The 24132-nt window shown below is 34.4% G+C and overlaps 3 protein-coding genes across 5 annotated transcripts; 2 read left to right on the top strand and 1 right to left on the bottom strand.

Moving 5' to 3' along the window:
* Positions 1 to 1043: 1043 nt before the first annotated feature.
* On the bottom strand, positions 1044 to 5485 carry LOC105132510 (BTB/POZ and MATH domain-containing protein 3-like). The gene is made up of 4 exons (XM_011036100.1): positions 4728 to 5485; positions 3083 to 3431; positions 2552 to 2828; positions 1044 to 1422 (listed from the first exon to the last, which is right to left on the bottom strand). The coding sequence occupies exons 1-4, from the start codon at positions 5108 to 5110 to the stop codon at positions 1208 to 1210; spliced, it is 1224 nt and encodes a 407-aa protein (XP_011034402.1). The 5' UTR covers positions 5111 to 5485; the 3' UTR covers positions 1044 to 1207.
* A 1967-nt stretch (positions 5486 to 7452) lies between these two features.
* LOC105132338 (probable methyltransferase PMT11) lies at positions 7453 to 14099 on the top strand. Of its 3 annotated transcripts, none has more exons than XM_011035979.1 (10): positions 7453 to 8269; positions 8803 to 8952; positions 9042 to 9312; positions 9697 to 9807; positions 10235 to 10394; positions 12437 to 12694; positions 12790 to 12912; positions 13184 to 13261; positions 13376 to 13597; positions 13629 to 14099. In XM_011035979.1, the coding sequence occupies exons 1-9, from the start codon at positions 7634 to 7636 to the stop codon at positions 13581 to 13583; spliced, it is 1995 nt and encodes a 664-aa protein (XP_011034281.1). In that variant the 5' UTR covers positions 7453 to 7633; the 3' UTR covers positions 13584 to 13597; positions 13629 to 14099. The 3 variants fall into 3 exon arrangements, with proteins under 3 accessions (XP_011034281.1, XP_011034206.1, XP_011034125.1); XM_011035904.1 differs by having other exon boundaries at positions 13376 to 13601; positions 13633 to 14099; XM_011035823.1 differs by having other exon boundaries at positions 13376 to 14099.
* Positions 14100 to 15470: 1371 nt separating this feature from the next.
* On the top strand, positions 15471 to 17576 carry LOC105132275 (60S ribosomal protein L35a-1-like). The gene is made up of 5 exons (XM_011035698.1): positions 15471 to 15596; positions 15728 to 15763; positions 16251 to 16479; positions 16570 to 16612; positions 17350 to 17576. Exons 1-4 carry the CDS (start codon positions 15565 to 15567, stop codon positions 16609 to 16611), a joined length of 339 nt encoding a protein of 112 aa, XP_011034000.1. The 5' UTR covers positions 15471 to 15564; the 3' UTR covers position 16612; positions 17350 to 17576.
* The last annotated feature ends 6556 nt before the right edge of the window (positions 17577 to 24132 follow it).

The raw sequence follows: 24132 nt of genomic DNA, 5'->3' as shown, positions 1-24132 counted from the left end.
AAGAAACGCCCTGGGATTCTATTTTCGCTGCCGTCCTCCAAAATTGTATGTTTCTTTTAGCTGTACAGAGCCCCGCCGACCGGCTGAAAAAATAAAACAAATGTTATTTTTTGGAAATAAGAAGATCCGGAGGAGCAGGAAGTTGACCCATGGGCGAGGGGTTGAAAGTTCAAGACGAAAACAAAATAGAAAATGCCAATTAACTTGCCAGTGTATCCAACTTCGCTGCAAATAGAATTCAAGTTAATGCAAAGGAAGATGTCGAATGCATTTTCTAGTATCATAAAACTTAATATAATTAATTAAAAAAATATATTAAATGATAAATTTTAAAAAGTAGCTAATGCCAGGAAAACAGTATACCAGCAAAACCTGATGAATTTTTTCTTTTTTTCTTAATTAAATTATTCCAAGAGATCAGCTTAGTGATCCATCAACCTGTTGCTGCTTTTAATGAAGCACAAATAGGAGAATTTATCCTGAAAATGGAAGAACCACTGAAACTGCGTGAAATCCTCACAAAGGTTTATGCACAAAGGACAGCCAAACCCTCATGTCGTGGCTTGTATCCGAAGACACAAAAAGGGGTGTTTTTATGTTAATAGCATAAACCCAAGTTCATGGAATTGTTGATTATTATGAATTCTTTTTATATTCATATTCTATTTTATTAAAATTAAAAAAAATCAAATTGATAGAATACAGTAAGAAACTAAAATCTCAGAAAGCGACTTGTGTTAAATTCCTGCTATACCTTAAGACTGGATGCCTGCCACGATGGGCAGGTGGTTTTTTATTTTATTTTTCTTCTCTCCCATTTTTCACTGACTATCATCCATCGAAAGCTTTCCAGCAGTCATGACAGCATAAAGGACGAACAGAAGGTGTGGTTTTTCGGAAGCAGCCAAACGAGGCAGCCAGAAAGAGACCAGTTCCTAGTTAAAATAGATCCAAGACAATGGGTAAGCTCAAGGGTTCTAGAAGGGCGATAATCTGGTCATCTGTCTTGAAGGAGAGAGCGAGAGAGAAATGAACACGTTATCAAAACAAAACCAACAAGCATTTTCTCGCAAAACTTGCAACTACCAACACTTTTGATCAGACAACATACAGGAATCAGGACGAGATTTCGACGTCAGTCACACTACCGCTAGATCGCATTCCATAGAGGACGACAGAATTACAATTTGCAAGCAACTATCTACATCTAAAACCGCCTCCTCAAACGCCTGCCATTGGGATTTGCTGATTCTGCTGGAGCCCCATCCGCTAGATCAACCCCAAGTAAACTGCTGCCACTCCTCTTCCTACCTGACAGAAGACTTGAGTTCTCGTCTCCAGAAGCAAGTGTCTTCAGCAACTCACATAGCATTGAAGGGCAGCTCTCCTCCAAGTGCCGGAAACCTTCTGACTGCATTACCGCTGCAGAAAAGAAAAAACGAAGATAAAATTTTCAGCAAAACATAGAAAAGTGCAAATGAGAAACCAATAAGATAAAATGATCGATTTCATTCTTGCTTTATGGGCAAATGCACTCGAGTAAGAATGTAATAAATTAATAGCAAAAGGGTCCTTTTTTGGAATGGTATACTGTTTGAGGAGTGCTCTTTCATAAGACAGAATGACTTAGATTACAAGGAAAACTGTGAACCATCCAACATGATCAACGTGGAAGTTATTGGTGGATTCTATCAATCCAACGACTTATAATGTTCTTGTCATACATTCTATCAATCCAACTGTCATGAACATGTGCTTCCAACTGTGGCAAAACTTTGGCCAAGCAATTCTGTCCAGACCAGAAAACTGAGTAATTACATATTTTCCACACCCAACCATGCAAAAAAGAAATCCTCCAAAACAATGATGCACTAATGCATCTCCCTGGGCATTTAGAACATAGAACATAAAATTCAATGAAAAGAAATGGCTGATGTGGACAGCTTTAGCACACCCAATGCTAAAAAGAAAATAAAAAAATTGACCAATCTCTGTTCAGCCATATGATAAAAAATCCTATAATCTCAGATAGCCCTGCTATTTTATCTCAAGCATGCACTGCATTATATAATGAAATGATAAATGACATATGATATTTGGAACTTCCAGAATTCAACTAGTATTTTAATCAATAGAGAAAATAAAGCATCTAAAAATATCATCTAGAGGAAAACACATACACAAGCATATGCACCCTAGAGAAATTATCCACCAATAATTGCATCAAGGCTCTCAGAAATGGAATCCCCGGGTCAGTTTGGACATAAAGGAGGAAAAAGAAATCATGTACAAGTTACTTTTCACGTAAAGGCATTGCAATGATGCAGTTGCATTGTTAAGATCTAAGCATGATGCAACTAAACATATTTCTATTTCAAGGAGCAAACATCACAAACATTTAAAACTTTCAAGGTGCTCTATTCCTGGGGTGCTAAGCATCTTAAAATTTTAGATAATGAAAATCTTTGTATTTTTATCCAGATAAGACGCAAAACCATAAAACTGATACAATTTGAATTTGCACCACTCATAACCTACAAACAACACGCACCTCCCAAGTTCGCTGGATTTGCTGCAAATTTCAAACAGATGGCCTTCAGTTGCATGCACTGATGCTGCTCAGCCAATGCCAGTGTTGTTGCCACATTCTCGGCATTGAGCTCCTCACACAACTTTGCTTCACATAACAATTTCAATCTATCTAAATTGTAAAGGTCAGAGACAGCCAACAGATGCTGCACCATATTGGTGGATGTGCACATTGATGTTGAACCAGTTATTTCATGTGCATCAGGAAGTTTGTCAGTGTATATAAACAGAAGCATTGCCTGAAAACACAGAAGAGCCCAATCAAGTCATACCTCCTACTTTTAAACAAGTGACCATAACAGTGTTCAAGAAATTTGCATAAAGAATAAATTCAAAGTTGGGGAATGATAACAAAGATCTAGAAATGCAATATTACGATATGGTGAATTTAACAGGAAAAAGAGAGAGTTATCCTTTTCTTTAGACACATAAAAATGCATCCTATTCTCTTTCTTCAAATGGTGATAGATAGGAATTAGGACAGGATCCTTACCTTGAATATCAAGGGATCAACATCCTTCACTACTACTTTATCCATGTTAGGATCCCCGACAAGTCCAAAAAATTGAGCTCTGAAAACAGGTGAACGAGCAGCAAGGATCAGCTTATGAGCTCTATATGTTTCATCGCCAACCTGGAAATCTATGTCACAACCAGATTCAGACTCCAGTAGTTCTTTAAAACCCCAACCCATGTCTGAAGGTGGAACTGAAATGGAGTACTGTTTTGGTCCTTCAAGACGAGTTCTGACAACTCCAACAGTGCAGTTCATGATAAGGCAGTCATCCTTCAGATAATCAGAAGTTTCCAAGGTTGTCCTTCGGAAGAAACGTTTGTAACCCCTGAAATGCAAACAAAGTGTCATGAGTGAAAATATTGAGAACTTTTTGGTGCACTCCCAGCCCAATACCACCCGACTCCCCAAAAGAAAAGGACAAAGAAGAGATTAGAGTGCACTGATTAAACTTCTATATGACATTTACATGCACTAAAAGCAAGCAATCAAGTTTTATAAAAACATAATGAAAATAATTCTAATTAACATCCAAAACTACTGAAATTACAAGAAACCAACACAGAGTAACACCACGTGGATATCTCCTCAATCCCAGTGTCACAGGCATGGATCAATATGCAGGTTTGAGGAATGCAATACATTGAAGGCCAAAACGCATCTGCTCACTCAACAATGTACAAATTGCAATGCCCAAAGTAAAATTCCAAACCACTTGCAGGTTAAAGTTTCAAAGCTATAGGCATCTGCATGTGAAAGTGGGAATCTTGGCATTTAGCTTAATAGTGAGAGGTATGCGAATTTGTAAGGTAGCACTTCTGGATGTTTTCAGTTATAGTGCTGTATTATTCTTCGCCTGTCCATGTGTAAACCTTCTAGGTATGGGAGATACAGGTTCTTTTTTCTTAGAACTTAGGATCTTAATTTCCAGTGCATGTTATTATAGATTAATTGGGATCTGTCAAGGAGAACAACAACAGAGCTACAAGGAAATGAACAATATATTCTATCTTGACTCTGACTGCTATTGGCTGCAACAAAATCTTTCATAATTCGATTTTTCTTTTGAGAGGAGAAATCATATGCCACCTGTTTGAAGGACAAAAAGATTAATACCATATGTAATTGGACATCAGATCTTTCATAATTCTAACCTCGACCACAACAGTAGCAGCAGCACTACTGCATGCTATTTTTCAGTAAGCAGAGCTGTAATTTTGCAATAGCAGCAGTCATTTACTAACACACGATATCATAGTACACAACATGCTATGACTAGCATCCCACATTCCTACACCGGCACCACGTTCAAACACATGGCAGTATCTGATAGAATCAAAATTACTGATTAGATCAACTATGTAACCATAAGATCCAAACTTTCATCTACCATCCATCAAACTATCTTATTCGAACTACCTAAAACAAGCTCATATAGACAGGCATAATTTTTTTTTAATTCTCTTTACATCATTAACTCCCATCTTTTAACCCGCAAACTACAGGTAAATTAATCAAAATGCAGTAATACTTAATCATATATATAAAACATAATAAAACCAAGATTAACCAACCTAAACAAAGGAAACAGAACCGAACAAAATTAGAAGAAGGAAAACACTACCACATGCTGCCTCTGTACTTCAATGAATAAGGTCCACTCTCCAACGCACGATCGAAATGACTATGTACTTTATGCTTCCCTTTCCCACTCTGATCCACCAGCGTCAACTCGAACAAAGCCCTAACATCCGTTCCTTCGCTCGCTAACGCAATAAAAACCGACACATACATCGAGCTATCCTCAGGGTTTTTCCCATCTGGGTAAAAATAAATCGCCCAATCATAACCACCCACGTTGAAAACATCACTCGCTATGCATCTCCCAGCTCCCATTCCTTTCGCTAATGAATACCCTTTTATCGTAAACTGGTGAGACCCATTCACCGTCTCGTTGATTGACTTCGAACATGACTCCTTATCTGCATCTCCCTTGAAATCGTCCATGATTTCATCGAAATAGAGCAACCATGGAACAGTTACGATTTTTAGCCGTGAATTCAGGTGAATTGAATCAATTGATGGCAAAACACGGACTTAAAAGGGAGGAATTGTAGGATATTCAACAAACTGTGCTGTTTGTTGAAGGTTCGGGCAAACCCTAGAATTAATTGATGGTGAAATTAGGTTATTGTTTTTTTTTTAGGATCCGGAGAGAGGGAAACCGGGAGGGGGGTGTTGAAGAGAGATAGGGGAGATCAATTGAAGGGAATTGAGAGAGGTGAACGGTGAATTTAGCCGGAGAGCAGTGATTGCCAGATCGATAGAGGTCTGTCAACGAGAGGGAGTGAAAATAGAAAAAGGTGGAAATGTAAAATCCGTTGTTGAAGATTGGAATTTATAGAGAGAGAGAGAGAGACGTGGCGAATTTGAATTTGTGGTCGGGTTTTGCAGGTCGGGTGGGGCGGGGCGGGGTCATGGTTTCAACTCTCAAAAAATTTGTTGGGCCGTGGGCTTGGGGCCTTTTTACTTTCCCGGCCTTTTCTTGTGTGTGGATCAGCGCCCCAGCGGCCTAGATCGGTTGCTACCATATAAGCAATCAAATGTCATTAGATTCTCCTTCCACGCCATAAAAACATCTCGTTGAAACTAAATCCATTTTTAGTTGCTTTAAGTTATCATTTATATCCAAAGTGATGTGATGTCCTTGTATTTTTTTTTTATAGCTTTCTTTGTATGTAAATCCTATATACATTTAAATGTTAAGACGTTAATTTCCTCATTTTCTTAAAAAATATATAATTAAAAGCATTCCTTCCCTCGCCCGCTTTCATGCACTTGTACAAGCAGAATAGGAGCGATCAACAGGGACTCGTCAAGGAAGGACAACTACTGCCATCCTCTTTGCATGCTATTGTTTCCTAGAATAGTGACGTGTTTTTTTTCCTCTTCCTTTCTTTTTTTACTCTGTAATATTTTTCATATCTTGATACTAGCTTTGCTAGTGATTGAACTTTGTTTTTTTTTTTTTTAGCTTTTTTATATAAAACTATTATGATACTAGAAAAATATCTTAATATTAATTTTGTATTTATTTTTATGATATTTAATTTTTTTATATCATACCAATAGAAAGTGGCCTGTTATACTGTTAAATAAAGAATAACTATGAAAAAATATTATAATTTATTTTATTTTATTTTACAAAAAAATCATAATTTAAAAAAATATATCAATATTAAGTTGATGAGTATATATTTGTTTATCATATTATTAAATACAAATATTTATTTTAAAAAATAATTATTAAAAATAGACTCGTGATTAATTTGCAAGTAATTATTATAGTATTAGAAAAACACATGATGTGATGATGTGAAGTTGATGTTTAGTTTTATAATTTTTTATATTTTATTATTTATCATTAAAAATAAACTCATGATTAATTTGCAAGTAATTATTATGGTATTAGAAAAACACATGATGTGAAGTTGATGTTTAATTTTATAATTTTTTATATTTTATTATTTAATTAAATAAAAACAGCCTTAAAAAATAAAATTAATAAATTTATTGGAGTTTATGATATAATTTATAGATTTAACGAGTTATTTTATATTAATTTAATTGTTATTACCTTATTTTTATAAAACAATGTTATATTAACAATATTTTTTTATGTTAAATTGTATTTTTATTAATTTTTTAATTTTTAGATTAAAATAATTTTTATATGATTTAATCTAAATTTCAAATAAAATAATAAATATAATTAAAAAGTTTTAGATTTAACCCATAAATAAAGTTTATTAATATTATCCAAGAATTTCGTGTGTGTGTGTGTGTATGTGTATGGTTTATTAATCTTATACGCGCGCGCGCGCGCGCTGAAAACACACGCTGAAAACGTAGCGTGGGGAATTTTCTTATCATAGCCTAATCTTCATTGTACAACAAATTTGATTAATTAAAATTAAAATTATTTAACAATCCCATGTCAAATATTCTCAATCCAGTAGCGTTTTGTTTCAAAAACGATTTATTTTCAAATTAATTCGAATCTTATATATTTTCTTACAATTTATTTTCCCCTACATAAAAATAGAAATTTTTTTAAAAAACAATAACAATAAACTAATTGAAGGACCAAAGTTATATTTTTCTAGTATTTGCACGCAATTATTTAGGATATATTTGAGAGAATGGTTATAATTATTATTTTTAAATATTTTTTATTTTAAAATATGTTAAAATAATAAATTTTTATTTTTAAAAAAATTATTTGTAAGATTAAGATTTAAAAAATATATAAAAAATTAATATTTAATAATAATAATAAAAAAAATCCTCTCGATCGATTAAACAAGCAAGATCACTCTTCTTCTTTTCACCCCCTTCTTATTCACAGCCCGTCGCTAGATCACCGACCTCTTCTCGCTAGCTCACTCTCGCACCAGTGCGGGCTCAGCGCGCTCGCATTCTCAGATCCTATAAAAACCGCCGCCGCCGCCGCCAACACATCAATTAATCATGAAACCACTCACCAATACAGATCTCATTAAAACCCCGCTAATCCTCAAAATCACAGCCTTCACTTTAATCTCAATCACATTTTTCTACCTTGGCAGACACTGGTCCAACGGTGGCTACCAGCAGCTCCTCTTCTTCTCCACACCACTAAACTCCATTTCCATCTCTCCTAACAACGACAGGTCGTTCAACATTACCCCTCTAATCTCCCTAAACCAATCTGATCAACCCCTTACAGATCAAGCCACAACCATTTCTCCACCTCCCGATGAATCTCCACTACCCGATCCCAATCGGACGTTTGGGATCATTGATTCTGATGGAAAAATGAGTGATGATTTTGAAGCTGGGGAGTTTGATCCGGATATCGTGGAGAACTGGGGGAACGGGAGCGAAATTGATAGTGGGAGTAAGGATTCTAGGTTCAGGGCCGAGAGATATGAGTTGTGTCCAGTGAGTATGAGAGAGTATATACCGTGTTTGGATAATGTGAAGGCTATTAAGAGGTTGAAATCGACGGAGAAAGGGGAGAGATTCGAAAGGCATTGCCCAGAGAAGGGGGACGAACTGAATTGCTTGGTTCCCCCTCCTATAGGATACCGGCCACCAATTCCATGGCCGCGGAGCCGTGATGAGGTATTGGAATCGAACTGGTGTTTGTTTTGTTTTAGAGAAAATGGAAAGAAAAAAGTATTTTTTTTCCCTTTTGTTTTGATGTCCTCCAGTTTTCGTTATTAACCGTGTACAGATTGAGGGATCGTTCTTTCGTGTTTGCCAAGACAGTGAAGCAAAATGAAAGAGCATGGGAAGTTGTTGATCAAATTTCTTGATCCTATCCAATTTTTACAGTGCGATTGCTGACTGTTCATGCACTAGCTCTTTTTATGAACTTAGGGCAAGTAAACAAGTGGTTATTTAGGGTAGCGGCACCACTCTTTTTGTAGACTTATTACAGTAGAAAGCAATTTTGTATATATTGTGATGAGCTGTGTGGAATATATGGAGTTGTGTTCTATTTCTAACGTGATATACTTTACTGCATTTCCTTCTTCAAGACAGTCAGTCTGTTCTGGGGGGTTTTGTTTGAAAACACCCTGATGTGCAATAGCTAGGACTGATATATTTTTGTTCTCACCGGAGATTCTTAATTAAATGCCACTTTCCTACAGGTATGGTATAGCAATGTTCCTCATTCGCGATTAGTTGAAGATAAAGGGGGCCAAAACTGGATTTCTAAAGCGAAAGACAAGTTTATGTTTCCTGGCGGTGGTACACAGTTCATACATGGGGCGGATAAATATTTGGACCAGATTTCTGAGGTTTGCCAATTTTTTTATCCGTATTTTTGGGAAGGAAATAATATTCATATCCTGTCCATTTGTTGTTTATGATATTGCTCTATGTGTAGATGGTTCCAGACATTGCATTTGGTCATCATACTCGAGTGGTTCTAGATGTTGGGTGTGGCGTGGCAAGTTTTGGTGCCTATCTGCTATCACGGGATGTTATGACTATGTCTATTGCTCCTAAAGATGTTCACGAGAATCAAATTCAATTTGCTCTCGAGCGCGGTGTACCTGCAATGGTGGCTGCATTTGCAACTCACCGTCTGCTATATCCGAGTCAAGCATTTGAATTGATACATTGTTCAAGATGCAGAATCAATTGGACTCGGGATGGTATGTTGCTTCTGTTTTGACTAGTTTTGGTCACAGAATTGTTTCAATGAACTTGTAGAATAAGAGAAGAAGCATTGTATTACATGTTTGAAATGCCACCCACAACTTTCCAACTCAATTCTAAAATCAACTGCAGTTTTATATGCACTTGCTCTACACTCCTCTGACTATGTGAAGTTCTCCCATTCCCTTGCTGTTTTATTCCCCCCCCCCCAGCCCGATTGTGTACATATTGTGTGAGATTATTGTATTCCTTAATGAGTTTGTGTTGCTAATGCACATCTCATGCATGCTTTTAAGGTTTTGTACCTTTGAAAAATTTGCATTTTTCATCTTCGTTCTGGGATTCTGATAGACTCTTTATTTTCAAACATTATGATGAAGATGGAATTTTGCTCCTCGAGGTCAATAGGATGCTTCGGGCAGGAGGATACTTTGCTTGGGCAGCACAACCAGTTTATAAACACGAACAAGTCCTAGAGGAACAGTGGGAAGGTATCTATTTGGTTTCTCACTTGGAAATTGCATGTTAAAAAATCGAAGGTTTTGCATTCTTGATGACCTTTTTTGTTTCCCTTCAGATAATCCACACGAGTTTTGTTTTCTCCTCCTGTTCAGTGTCTGTAATCTAAATGTACTGAATTAATTGAATTTTTGATTTCTTTATGTGACAGGCTAGTTTTTTTGAATAACAAACTTTGTCCAATCCAAAAAAACAGCATATCAACCTCAGACAGAAATATGTGTCATGGGAGGGTTGAAACTACATTAGTAATGAACGCATATAATTACTAAAGAATGGTGTGATGATGTTTGACTACATATTGGTTGAACCAGTTTATTAGATATGTTGTGCCTTCATGCCATTGATAGGTTGTAATATTACTGTATTTAACTACGTTATGTCTTTCTATATTTTCAGAGATGCTTAATCTTACTACGCATCTTTGCTGGGAGCTTGTTAAGAAGGAGGGATATATTGCAATATGGCAAAAACCCTTAAACAACAGCTGCTATCTAAGCCGTGACGCTGGAGCAAAACCTCAGTTGTGTGATTCAGATGATGACCCTGATAATGTTTGGTAAATTGTTTCACCTAGAACTGCTATTATTGTTTTCATGGCATATAGAATAGCCTTTTTTAGCTTGGCTGGAAAAAATGTTGTTATACAGGTAGATAGCCTGAGATAATATGACCTTTGTTGCCATGGTAGTATAAAAACAGAAACTGGAGAGGAAGAAAAATTTACTGGATTAAAAAAGTAATGGAAGAGTAGAAAAACAAAACTTGCAACTCTCATTTGGAATGCAATTGGCTGTGTTCTTGGATATTTTAATTTCCTTTGTTACCCTTACTTGGGAAGAATTCTTTTGGAAAGGTGCCATATGTACTTGTATCTTACTCCTCTTCTACTTCCCCTTAGCCCTGGAAGAGTGAGTTTTCTTTATTGTTTTAATAGTGATGCTTAACCTCATGCCAACTCTTTTTTGATCATTTAGAGCAAGTTTCTACTGAGAAATCACTTGCAAGTGGTTATCATCTTTATACTTTTCACATTGCTTTGTTCAAACTAAAAAACCTGGTGATCTCTTTCATGAAAGATCTCCTGCAATTCTCTCTTTTCAAATGATGAATTTGTTAATAATGTGGAGGATTTTATTAAATATTAAGTTGGAAAAGATGCAGCAATGACTTTCTGTTGAAGCTCGTCCACAATGATTTTTTGGGTTAAAATTCCCCGACTCTTTTACTAGGGACGTGCTGTTCACTGTCCGAAGAAGTTTCAAATTCTCATTATGTGGCCTAGATAGTATAACTATCTCTTCACTTTATCATGTGAACTAGATATAGTGTTTTATTGTAGTGACTATTTTGCCATTTAGGTGATTAAAAGATTTAGGAGTACAGGAGGCTTTTTTAGCAGTGTAAATGACACATCCCTTTTAGAAACTAGAGCTTTCATTTCCTGTCCCATTACTCTTGAATTTTTCCCTTGAATACACTAAAAGGAAGAATGGAGGTGATTTAGTGCCATTTTAAAAAAAGGTGATACAGCTCTTTGAAAGAAAACGAGGTAAGATTATCAGGCATGTTGCTTACTTTCTTAATTTCATTTTCCATATCTGTCATACTGACAAACGTAATTCATTCAACGAAGAAACTGGTTTCCCTGTAAAAATTTTCTCGGTTTTTCTATTTCTTATTTAGTTTAAAACTGCTATTACTTTTGATGCCTATTAAAGAAGCACCAATTCTGTGTAGAATAATGCTGCCAATAACAGTACTTATTGTTCTAATTATGTGTCTATCTGCAATAGCTACTCCAAAAATGGAAGAAACTACATTAAATTGTGGATCAACCTCTTCATAATTTTAAAACTTTATTATGCTACATCTGTTAGTGCCATACTTTGCAAGGACATGTTAGCATACCTAACGTTACACTTCTATGTAATACGGAGCACCTCAATATGTATTTTGTTCTTGCTACAGTAAAAATCTCTTTCTTCCTAATTTCAATTTTTCCTGCCTACCTCATTGTGAATCCCTTTTTGGTCACAAACCTAATTCATCCTGCGTCACTAGTGAAGGAAACATTTTCTTGAATTAGATGAGTTTTTCTGAATGAAACTCATACAAGTGCTAGTGAAGGAGAGGTTTCATTTATTCCTGGTTGCTATCTTCATTTCTTCTTTCTGAATGAAATAATTCATCCTTAACTGATTTCTAACCTGGATAGTTGCCTGTACCTTCTGGTTGTCTCTTACCATGATGGCAGACTTGCATCTAGTTTGGTTGTTGTTGATAGATGTAATTTACTTGATGCAAATTACAGCTGTAAAAGTTTTTTGTTTTCTTTCTGTGGTTTGGGGGAATATATCATTAGGAAAAACCAGAGAGAAGAGAGAACATGTTTAGAACTGTTATTTTTTCTTGACAGAGGTTACATATTTAGAACTGTTAGCTGAGCAGCTGAGCCCCTTGGGCCCATCGGTTAGGGTAGCTGCTGTTAAAAAATTGGTGAAGAATTTTATACAATCGTTTGTGTGTAAAAAGTTAATTTGCTTATTCTTCTGAGTTATCTATTTATCATCTGTTATAGCTTTCATTGTATGTTGTTAGGTATGTTGATCTGAAGGCATGTATTAGTCGACTTCCAGAGAATGGATATGGGGCAAATGTTTCCATGTGGCCTTCCCGCTTGCACACTCCACCTGATAGACTCCAGAGCATACAATACGAGTCATTCATAGCCAGAAAAGAGCTATTAAAGGCAGAAAATAAGTTTTGGTCTGAAACAATAGCTGGCTATGTCCGTGCTTGGCATTGGAAGAAGTTTAAACTAAGAAATGTAATGGACATGAAAGCTGGCTTTGGAGGGTATCATATCTACTATTCATCTCATCTTACACTGTTCCATTACAAGAGGTTATTTTAATTTGTCATATTTATGCTTTGATTGTTGATTTTGTTAGATTTGCGGCTGCATTGATTGAGCAAGGATTTGATTGCTGGGTTTTGAATGTGGTTCCAGTAAGCGGGTCCAACACCTTGCCTGTTCTATATGACCGTGGACTCCTAGGAGTTATGCATGATTGGTACTGTTCTAAACTGTCAGAGTAGCTGATGCATATAGTTTATTGGATCCTCAATTTGGAAACCATTTCTTGATTGTTTTCATAAATATTAACATCTGAAAATAATTATGCATGCCTTTGACCGTTCCTCCTTTCCAATTGGATTTTTCCCCTTCAATGATAAGAAAAGCATGCAATGTTGAATTGATTTTGTTTAAAAGTTTGTTCACAATTTATGCTTCTTGAACTTGGTCGAATGAGCTTCTGTTTCTCATGATGTTTCATTTATCAGGTGTGAACCATTTGATACGTACCCAAGAACCTATGATTTACTGCATGCGGCTGGCCTCTTTTCTGTTGAAAGGAAAAGGTATGCCTTATTCTTTGCTCAATTTGTGACCTGCCCAAGATCTTATAGTTGAGGTTAAGCAGGAGGTTTTTCCTTCTCCTTCTCTTTTTTACTTGGTTTGTTTCTTTGACTCAGATGTAATATGTCTACAATCATGCTTGAGATGGATCGCATACTCAGACCTGGTGGTCGAGCATACATTCGTGACTCTCTGGATGTCATGGATGAACTTCAACAGATAGCTAAAGTCATGGGTTGGGAAGCAACTGTGCGTGACACATCTGAGGGTCCTTATGCAAGTTACAGGATCTTGACATGTGACAAGCGCCTTTTGCTTCCTTGAATAAATGTAATCTAAAAGCTAGCAGCGATTTCTGGAGGTAGCTGCAAAGGATCAGATCAACCCAATGTCTCCTTACCCACTTAGAGACACCGGAGAAAGATGGCTAAGAAAGGAGGAAGGATTGTTTTGATTTTGCATTGATTAGGACTGTGGGTGGCTGAGATTCATTGGCTTCACCCCTTCTTGTTTGAGGACCTGCCCTGTTGTGATCCTGCTATCAGAACATGGTAGCCGGTTCATCCTGCCAGGAAGGGGAGCCCACTGTCTGCGTCTCTGGTGTCATTGTTGCAAGACACAATGTCTCTAGTAGCAGAATACCTTCTGAAGTCAAAACCAGCAGTATTATCTATTCTTCACTAACATTTGATGTAGAAATATACACAAACACTCAATCTCTAATCTCTAATTTCATCCACTTTTGGAATTGTAATTTTTTTGTCAGTGTCCTATGCTTTTCTTAAAATCCGATGATGAAAGAGGAAGGCTACTAAGCAAGTTGATCAATAAATTTATAAATTTTAGGGGGTATTTGGAAGTTTATTAGTAGTTACATTTTAAAATATTTTTTACTTTAAAAAGTATTAAATAATATTTTTTAAAAATTTATTTTAATATTAGCATATTAAAATAATTTAAAATTAAAATTTAAAAAAATTAAATTTTAACTATCTCCGTTTATATATATCATCGCAACCAAACCAAACCAAAGTTCCACTGAACGTATAATTAGAAAATCATCCCCCAAAAAACAATAAAGTAAAAAAATAGAGAAAAAGACACCGTCCCCACTTGAACACCTCATTCATGCGGTTTAAATAAAAGAATGATAAAAAAAATGGGGGCACTACAAACACAAAGCATTATAGGTCGCCGCTTTCCCAGAGGTATCGGCATTGCAAACACAAAGCATTGGAGGATATGTTTAAAATGCTATTTTAAAAAGTTAAATTGATAAAATAATATTTTGAATAATATAAATATGGTTTATCTTACTATATTTATTTCAATGAAAAAAAGCTATTTAAAGAGCTATTTATATTAGAGTGAAAAACATAAGTGTTTTATTATTTTTTAATATTGTTTAATGTTATTTTTTTTTCACATATCTACATTTAATTGGTCTATTTTTTTAGTGGTTTCATTTTGTTGGTTTTGGCTCTTTAAAGAGATATGTAAAAATAACATTTGTGGAAGAGAAGAAGCATTTTAGCATTTTGTTTGACTTCTTCATTGGAATGTGCAAAATAAATAAATAAAAATAAAAATATTAATTTTTTATTTTTAACTATTCATTTGATTCTTTATTGGAGATGCTCTTATAGGTCGCCGCTTTCCCAGAGGTATCCATCCCTTTAAAGAGAATTTGGGGCGCATCAAGCCTGGATAAGATTCTTCAATTTACATTAATTAAACTAAACTACAAGCTCCGTCGCTTCCCATTGGTCATCATAAAGGGTTCAGTCTTGAAAGAGATGTAGCATTAAGAGATGCCTTGTCCAAGTTCCTTCCTGTCATATCTCTTCATAAACTCTCTTTTTTGTCGGGAAAAAAAAACACAACATATCCTGAAATAAATCTCGGTTGCCGTGGAGCTTTATTTTTTATCAACTCCTGCGCTCCCACTTTCCTGGAATAAAAATAAAATATTATTTTAATATATTTTTAAATAAAAAATAATTTAAAAGACTCCAAATGCCCCATTACAAATGATTTTTGTTTCTTACAAGACTCCATTACAAATGATTTTTGTTTCTTACAAAGGGCCACGAAAAAAAGTATTAGCCCACTGGAAAAATGACATCATAAGCCCAATAAGATTATTTCTTGAATTAATGTTCGATCTAAACTCTAAAGGCCCAACCACATGTTTGCGCTTTGTAGAAACAGCAGCTATTAGGGTTTTACGTTTCCACTTCCCAACAGCTTCACAGTTTAAGCCACTTTTAGAGAGAGAGAGAGCGCATAGACTCGGAGTTGCAAAATGGTGAAGGGACGCCAAGGAGAGCGAGTCAGGTTTGCGATACTTTCTGTAATGTTTTAATAAGAAAAGAATCAAAATTTTAATGTTCAGTTAATAATTTGTTATTTAAGCTAATAAACAATTGCATTTTTTTTACACTCTCTATATTTTCCTTTTTCTTTAGGCTTTATGTCAGAGGCACAATCTTGGGTTACAAGAGGTAATAACTATAGCTTAGGTTTTATGTTCTGTGAATTTATTATGTGTGTTTTCTTGATTTGTATTTTATTCACTCCGTTTGGTTACGGAGAAATCTGAATAAGAAAAGAAAGTTAAGGGCATTTAGGTTATGGGATTGGTTTTTTAGAAGCTATTATGTTTGATTTTGTTGTGTTAAATGAAATATTGGCATCAGGTTTGATGCCAAGTAAGTGCTGGCATTTTCTAGTTTATAGAGAATGTTTTGATCTTCTTTTGAAAGACAAGCAAAATAAAACATGTTTTATCAGTTCAAGATTTGTGGTTTTAACTATAACTATATTTGCAGCAATTTGAATTGACCAAGTACAGTAAAGAATATGATGGATTCATTGGAATTCTTTCATTCGAGTTTCAGAAATTGAATATAGTTTTTCAGAAATGGAATTAGGATTTTGTTTTAGTTGCGTGGATAAGTCTGGAGATTAAAATATTGTTTTGATGGTTAGGTCGAAGTCCAACCAATATCCCAACACATCACTGATCCAGATTGAGGGAGTCAACACCAAGGAAGAAGTTGCATGGTATGCTGGTAAGCGCATGGCATACATCTACAAGGCCAAGGTGAAGAAGCAAGGATCCCATTATCGCTGCATTTGGGGCAAGGTCACAAGGCCTCATGGAAACAGCGGTGTTGTCAGAGCTAAGTTCAAGTCCAACCTGCCTCCAAAGTCCATGGTACTTTTTTTAAAATAGCTGTTGTGATTGGTATGTCATAGTTTCTGGGTATTTGGCCTTTTGTGCATTAAATTTGTGTTTCATTTGCAGGGAACTCGTGTTAGAGTTTTCATGTATCCGAGTAACATTTGAGGTACAAATAACTTTATATCATCATGATGACTCTCTTTGTATGTGTTAATCTAGATGAGTAGTTCTAGTTTAGCTTTGCATGAATTTGAGTGCTTTGTTTATCCATGTTTTTTATGACTAATTTTTTGTTTCTTCATTTGAATTTTCCTCTTAAGGTCAGTGTCTAACTTAAAAGTTTGATGGTAACGTACCTAATAACACTTGGTCTGCTATTGGTTGTTTTGTGGGGAATGATTTTGAAGATTGGATATGGTTACCAACTTGAAATATGATTTTCTCATAATGAATCTATTGGCTTTTGGAGATGGATTGTAATGCTCTAATGATTCTTCATTGCAAATGCGTTCCTTTGGGAAGTGAATGGGGCGGGTTAAATGGTATCCTAAACACACCAGTGTACACAATCTTATTACATGGTTGTACAATGTTGCGTTGCAGGTGCATTGGAGTGTAGGCATTTTACTTGCATATACATAATATAAGATGATCAAAGGACTCTGGTTTTTTCCTGCCTTTCTGTTGGTCTCAGCTTATGTTATTCTTTTGGATTCATTTTATTCCATTGCTAACCATGCTAGACAACATAAGAAACGTGTGTATTTTAATCCCCCGTGTAGCGAGTCCACTTTTTAGTTTTATGCCGTGATTTAATTAGTGCTTGCTTTAGTTTCATTAACGTGATGTTGTGTTGTGGTCAATTACCATGGTTCTGATGTCCATTATTTTTTCTTCTTGCAGTTGCTCAGACGTTTTGGCAGGTAGCAGCGTGGGCTCGTTTGACGTCTTGTATTACTTATTATAAGTTTAAATATCGCTTGAGTTAAGAATGATGGGTGGACTTTCTGGCTAATTCCAGTCTCTGTTTTCCACCATTTTGTTCTTGATGCGAGTGGTTTTGTTATCACCTTTAGGCTTTACCTCGATTTACACATCAAATATGAGGCGCGCTTTGATTTCCTTGATAATTTCTTATGTTATAACACAATTTCGTAGTGCCAAAGTGGTTAGGTTCAAAGTAAGGACAAAAGCATGGCACATATTTTTGCAAGGAAGCACGAAAAAAAAAAAAAAAACAAGGGATGCCAATTGTTATATCTAATTTTGATCCCATTTGTTTTTATTTTATTCTTTAAAGAGAGGTTAAATTTGGTATTAAATGATTGATGTTGATTAAAATAGAGATTATAATGTCTTTTTGCTTTTATCTTCTTCTTTTTTCTCTAATTTTTAAAAAAGATATGATAATTTTGAACACATTTGTTTTTATTTTAAATTTTTAAAGAGAGAATAAATTTGACATTAAATGATAAAGAAAGTGATTTTTCAACTTGTAAAAAAAATAGAGATTATAATGTGTGGGTTTTTTTTTTTTTTTCCTAATCTTCAGTTTTTTTTAAAAATGATAATTTTAGTTGCTTATTTTTAAATTTGAATTTAAATTTTAATCAAAATTTTAATTTTAAAGAAAGAATAAATCTTTTTAGAACCTTGTTTTCAATATGTTATGGGACTTATATATTATAAATAAAGTTGAAGGGTAAGGGGTAAGATATCCAAAAAAAAAAAAGGGGGAGCATATGGCAAAGTAAATTTATCTCACTAATATTAAAGTCAGAAATATTTAGGGGTGTTTAAAATAATTGTCAAAACCATAAAATAATCGATTAATTAAAAAAATTGATAAAATTAAAAAAAATAACTAAAAAAATCGCATCAAAATGAAAACCAATTAAACTAATTGTCAAAACCATAAATTTCAACAGGTCCAGTTCAGTTTTGGTTTTGAACCAGAAATCGACATAAGCCAAACTGAAACTATAAAAAGTCAAAAGATACACGTATCTTTGAGGTATAAATAGTTAAATTATAATCTAGCCCTAATAGTTAATATAACATTCCTGCCTCTCACAGAAAGCCATCATCTCCCCTAAAAAAATTCTGAATCTTTCTCTCAATTAATTTACAATCTTTCGTTCATAGTCTCCCCATCTTCCTTTCCAATAGGTTATTGAATGAGCTTTCACTATAAAGGTGACATTTTTCAACGTCAAATACACATCCAGAAAAAATTGATATATAGTGATCTTTAGCAAAAACATAGTAAAGAAAATAGAAGTTAACAATTGTTTCTCCCCCTTGCTTCTGTATATTTAAGCCTCTGTAACTTGAAAATTTATAGTTGTTATATATACTCCACAGGCGAAGAACAAAGCTATCACAAAGACAATATCTTTGTGCATCTGTCACTTCTTGTATCCTTTTTTTTGTTCTAATCTTTCCTCCTTTTTCATTCTTAGCTGTCTTTCTTGTTTTAAGTGTTCCTGGTATTGGTTGAGGTCGATGGGACTAGTGGCAATGGAAACCATGGCTGTAAAATCTATCTTCTTTCTATGCTTGTGTTTTCTCCTTGTCAGATGAAAAATCCAAATGATGGGATTAGGTTTTCCAGTTTTTTTGTTAAAAAAAACTAGATTTAACCGAACCAGACCGGTTTAGTTTGAATCGGTTTTCGATCCGGTTCAATTAATATTTTATAAAATTAATGTAATTTGGTTCGGTTGGTTTTTTTAATCTAAACCAAACCGAACCGAACCAAACCATGAACACCCTTAAAAATATCTATATCCACTAATATTAAAATTGGGAATACCTTTTATATTCACTCAAGTTAGAATTATGAATATTGACACTAGAATTATAAATAATTTTAAAACACTAATATTTATTTGAAGTCAGGAATATCATATATGTTTTTCATGTAGTATTAACCAAAACGAGAGTTAGAAGTATTTGTATTTGAATATTCAATTATACCAAAATCATGAATATCATATGCAGACCATCAAAAGCAGAATACAACAAATTCCTAGTAATTTAAGATAAATGCAACCTATTTTGGGTAAGAGGTTTAAGGGGTGATAATATTTTTTTTTTGTGTAATCATTTTCATACTATAAAATCTTTGATGACTAGTTAAAATTTTTAATGATATAATACTAGGTGACAACTCTTTAAACTAAATCTTTTTTTCTTTTAAGAATAAGAGGCTAGATATTTGTTATTTTTTCTTAAAATTTACATATTGTCACGATATTGAGTGCGGCAAAATAACAACTCCTCTGGGCACTTAGAACTAAGCTTTGCTTTTTTTCATATTATTATTATCTTGTTTGTTATGCCTGTTTGTTTATTTTTTTGTCTTTATTGCTTTAGCATGCATCTCTATTTCTATTATCGTGTATTACTTGAAGAATACACACCTTAAAATTTAATATAGGTAAGGAAGTAACGGTACTCCAATAACCTTAATTTAAAAAATATTTGTAAAATCATTCAACTTTCGCTTGATTGTTTACTTGAAAGTAATTGGTATGTCAATTTAATGTTATTTAAGGCTTTTATCTTCACACTTCTTGTAAATCTTATATTGACTTTTCAAGGATAATTATTGAGTAGGGGAAAAATATTTTGAGATTAAATAGTAATCTACCCCTTGATGTACTTCATAACTATAACTTTCCTATCTAACATGTCCAGCATGTGACATTTTGAATTTTAAAATCATTGAGTTGTAAATGGTCGTTACATTGAAATTTTACAAGAGTTTAAGTTGTTATAGTTGATAAAAATAAAACTATTTAAATATGTTTGGATGAGAGTTGTGGTAGCTTTTTCTCAAAAATATAATTTTTTTAAAACACAAATTACACCTTCAAAAACTAAACATATATGCTTTTTATGTAGATTCTAAAAAGCTAAAACCACCTTCAGACCAAACAGCCTCTTTAATTAGAAGCCAAAGGGTTGTTAAAAGCTTAAACTTAGACAAGACTGGAAAATATCCTCTCCAATGATATGATAATGAAAGGCAACATGAAGAGCTTATACACCCTTGATCTACGAAGTAATTTGTTTAAATCACCAACAATACCGAATGTGCTGTGGAAATTAGAATATCTAAGACATTTGCTGGTAGAATACAGTTCAGTAAGTGGTAGTATTAACAGAATGGATATATTAAGGAACCTGGAGAATTTTACATGGATAAGAGCTAACAATCTAATTAGTAATGATACATTGTTCAAATTGACTAATCTTCGAAAGCTAGGAATGTTCTTTGATAGGACAGAGGAAGTTGAGGTGGAGAAGATTTTGACAGGGTCCGGCACATTCCAAACCCATGGGAGCTACTCGATTGTCTCGTGATAAGAACACACATGATTTATTGTGTGTTGAATAATTTAAACCATGTAATCTTTTGTTTTGTTTTCTCTTTTTTAATCGAATTTTTTCACAGACAATAATTCAATTTCTTCTGGATGTTCTGTAACTGATACAATTGAGGGGAGAAAATGATGAAGGAGAGAGTGGACACCGAAAAAGTAGAAATTTGAAAGCGGCAAAATATGAAAATAGAAAGGAGAAGAGAAAAATAAATAAAATATGAGAGTTAAAATATTTATGTCCCATGTTTAAATATTATTATCCTGTGCTCAGAGACATTCTAAAAAAATCAAACAGAATTCTCTCTATAATCACATCACTTTCTTCTTGAATGATTTGAATTTTTTATAAATAAATTCGAGTTTTGTGCGGTGTCAATTGCTTATTTTTTTGGTTATTTATTAATTCTCGAGTTTGGGTTTTGCGAGTGGGATTTCACATGGCTCGGTTTGATACATTTCATTAGTTTTACCCACCATGGATGTCAATTAGATTATAGAAGCAAGTATGCACTTACAATCCAACAAAATATTTTCCAGGGATGGATGCTGGTGGATTCAAACACTGTGATATGTCCAGGGACTAGGCCTCGACCACATAACCCACACAGGGACCAGTAAAATAAGTCTGCAGCTTAAACATCTGCACTGTACTATCTTCTTCATGACAACTAGTAGAAACTTCCAATTTGAGAACTGATGAAGACTCTCTAGATCTGATCTAGGCCTCCGCTTTGGCTGTCCTTGACTGAGGTATTGTGGCAAGTGCCTTTGCTCGGTCGAACTGCTTGCACGACTTCCTTTCTTTGCGTGCTCAAATTGTTGGGATGGCTTTCCTGTATTGTGTTACAGGGTTTGAAGCTGTGCTTGCGATTGAGAACACACTGACCTACTTATTTGTGATCGGGTCATAAGATGTTGGCCAGCGGTGTAGCTTGAGTTCCCAACAGAAGTTCTAACATGGTGGCCACCAGCATTGCTTGAGTTTCCAGCTGGTGTTCCTGCAATAAAACGTGATATTCGTGGCCTGACTAACGCTTCCAGGAGAGAGAACCGATTCTGATTAACCAAGAGAAGTTTATGGTAGGTTGCTTGAATGGCTTCAGATATCTTCACCAGGTTTCCAGAAGTGTTTTCTGGCTGCTCAAAGGGATCCTCAATATAAAATAGCTTCTAATTTCTTCCGACTGCCTCGTGAATGGACAAATTCCTAGCTCTGTGGCCTTTGACTTGTGTCATAAAACTGCAAATATTAAAAAATAGATCAGAGTATATCAATAAAAACACGGATGTAAGCTCCCCCAGGAAATGGGAAAAACAGGTCGAACTTTGAACAGCTTGCTTATCAGAGAAATTTCACCAAATTGTAGCCATGATTCCATGTCAAGGTCATTATTGCATCATAATCGCACCTGAAAACATATAAAATGGAGACATAAACCAGCATTCATGCAAGCCAACACGTCTTTCATCATGTACTCCAATTGCAGGAATTACCTACCAGGCACATAGAATCGTAAAATAAAATTAAATCACACAATAATTATTACCTTCGCAATGAATGGCCAGTGATTATCTACATCCTGTGAGATCCTATCTGGCCTGATTTCTTGTAATCTCGTTCGATATTATCTCATTACCACTATCACCATCATCTTACATTACGATCTTTCGAGAATTCATTACCGCCACTTTATCACCCCACTACTATTAGCACCCATTGCTATACTACTATCACTATTTTATCTATTTTATCCCATTACCACCCTTAAAGTCAAACTATTACTATAACTTAGAAGTCAGAAAAAAATTTAAAAAAACTAGAAAATAAAAAACCAATTAAATCCATTAAAATATTTAAAATAATATTCAATTTGGTTTTATAAGTTTAAAATAAAAAAACTCAACCAAACTAAACTGATTTAATTAAAAATAAACTAGAACCAAGCCTATCAAAAAGTTTAAAAAACCTAAAAAATAATATAATTTTTAATTTTTAATATAAAATAATCAAATCAAATTGAATATAATCAAAATCAATCCATTAAGCTTTTACTTTTAATATGAAATTAATCTAACCAAACTGAAATCAATTAATTTTTAATATGAAATTATCATGTCATTACCATATTTCTTCGTGAACATTTCATTACAAACTTTATTGTTATATTTTTTACATCACTACTAGTTGAATGTTGTAAAAAAAATTTAATATAAATTTATTTTATATAAAACAAACAATCTCCTAAAAGAGTTAAAGAGTTAATTTTTCACTAAAGTAAAAAATATTAGCTGAATTTTCCAACCACCTTTTGATTTCAAACCGAAGGTTATTTATAGCAAAAATACATCTTTTTTATCAAAAATTAAAAGAAAATGATAACTACAAATAAATTTATAAAAGTTCTACAAAACATAAACTCTATCAAATGACACACAAGCCAACTATAGATATCTGTGAAAGTAGGGTACCAAAAACAAAGCAATTAGAAGCTTATTATTATTGAATTTCATCTTCATTTTGCTTTTGCCTGCTGTTATCCCCCAATTGTTGTCGGGTTGCTTGTAGGAAAGACATCAACAACAAGGATCGATCGTTCGCTCTCATAAGAGGTTTCACCAAATTAGCAATGCTGATTAATGGTGGTGATTTCTCGAACTGGTAAGTGCACTTCCTAAGAAGACGAAAATCACATGGCTTGGCTGAAGGGGAGAATTATGCCCGCACTGGAAATGATGCCCTACCTAAATGACATCGATATATGATGTATCAGGAGTTTTTTGCTCTTCGATGAAACGCATTTATTACTAGAATCTGATGCTCCATAGATCGTTCAAATGCTTATTCCCCGTACAAGTTCACAGCATTGCCTATCCATAAGAAGCATGAGTTTTTATCACGAGTAGCATAAAACTAAAGTTAGGTTCAACATGTCAATTTCAGCACAAACCTGTTACGATCGTGGTCAGAATTCATGACATGAGGCTTCAGAAATTTGACATTGTTTCATCTGATGTCTTAAATTTGATTTCCTTTTCCTTTTCTCCCCGTTGAGAATCAGAACATGCTGTCTTTTGGGAATGGGACACAATTCTGTTCAAAAATTAAACCCTCCTGGATAAATTGACAGTACAATCGCTGTCTTCCGCATGCTGATCTTAACAGAATATCCGTTGCGGACATGGACTACAGAGTATAGAGAATTAAAGGCATCAAAGAGATACAAAGCTGAGGCAAGCAACAAGCAAACGGCAAGAAATATTGAAAACTTTTTTTCTACCGAACAACAGTATAAAG

The sequence above is a fragment of the Populus euphratica genome, unplaced genomic scaffold (assembly GCF_000495115.2).
Source record: "Populus euphratica unplaced genomic scaffold, PopEup_1.0 scaffold1.1, whole genome shotgun sequence".
Taxonomy (NCBI): domain Eukaryota; kingdom Viridiplantae; phylum Streptophyta; class Magnoliopsida; order Malpighiales; family Salicaceae; genus Populus; species Populus euphratica.
This window is presented reverse-complemented; position numbering and strand designations above follow the sequence as displayed.

Coding starts and splice junctions, on each gene's coding strand:
- LOC105132338 (XM_011035979.1), top strand. CDS start 7,634: ATGAAACCACTCACCAATACAGATCTCATTAAAACCCCGCTAATCCTC. Junction 8,953..9,041: donor ATTTGGACCAGATTTCTGAG/GTTTGCCAATTT, acceptor CTCTATGTGTAG/ATGGTTCCAGACATTGCATT. Junction 12,695..12,789: donor ATGAAAGCTGGCTTTGGAGG/GTATCATATCTA, acceptor TGATTTTGTTAG/ATTTGCGGCTGCATTGATTG.
- LOC105132510 (XM_011036100.1), bottom strand. CDS start 5,110: ATGGACGATTTCAAGGGAGATGCAGATAAGGAGTCATGTTCGAAGTCA. Junction 2,829..3,082: donor TTGATCCCTTGATATTCAAG/GTAAGGATCCTG, acceptor CTGTGTTTTCAG/GCAATGCTTCTGTTTATATA. Junction 1,423..2,551: donor AAATCCAGCGAACTTGGGAG/GTGCGTGTTGTT, acceptor TCTTTTCTGCAG/CGGTAATGCAGTCAGAAGGT.
- LOC105132275 (XM_011035698.1), top strand. CDS start 15,565: ATGGTGAAGGGACGCCAAGGAGAGCGAGTCAG. Junction 15,764..16,250: donor ACAATCTTGGGTTACAAGAG/GTAATAACTATA, acceptor TTTGATGGTTAG/GTCGAAGTCCAACCAATATC. Junction 16,480..16,569: donor ACCTGCCTCCAAAGTCCATG/GTACTTTTTTTA, acceptor TTTCATTTGCAG/GGAACTCGTGTTAGAGTTTT.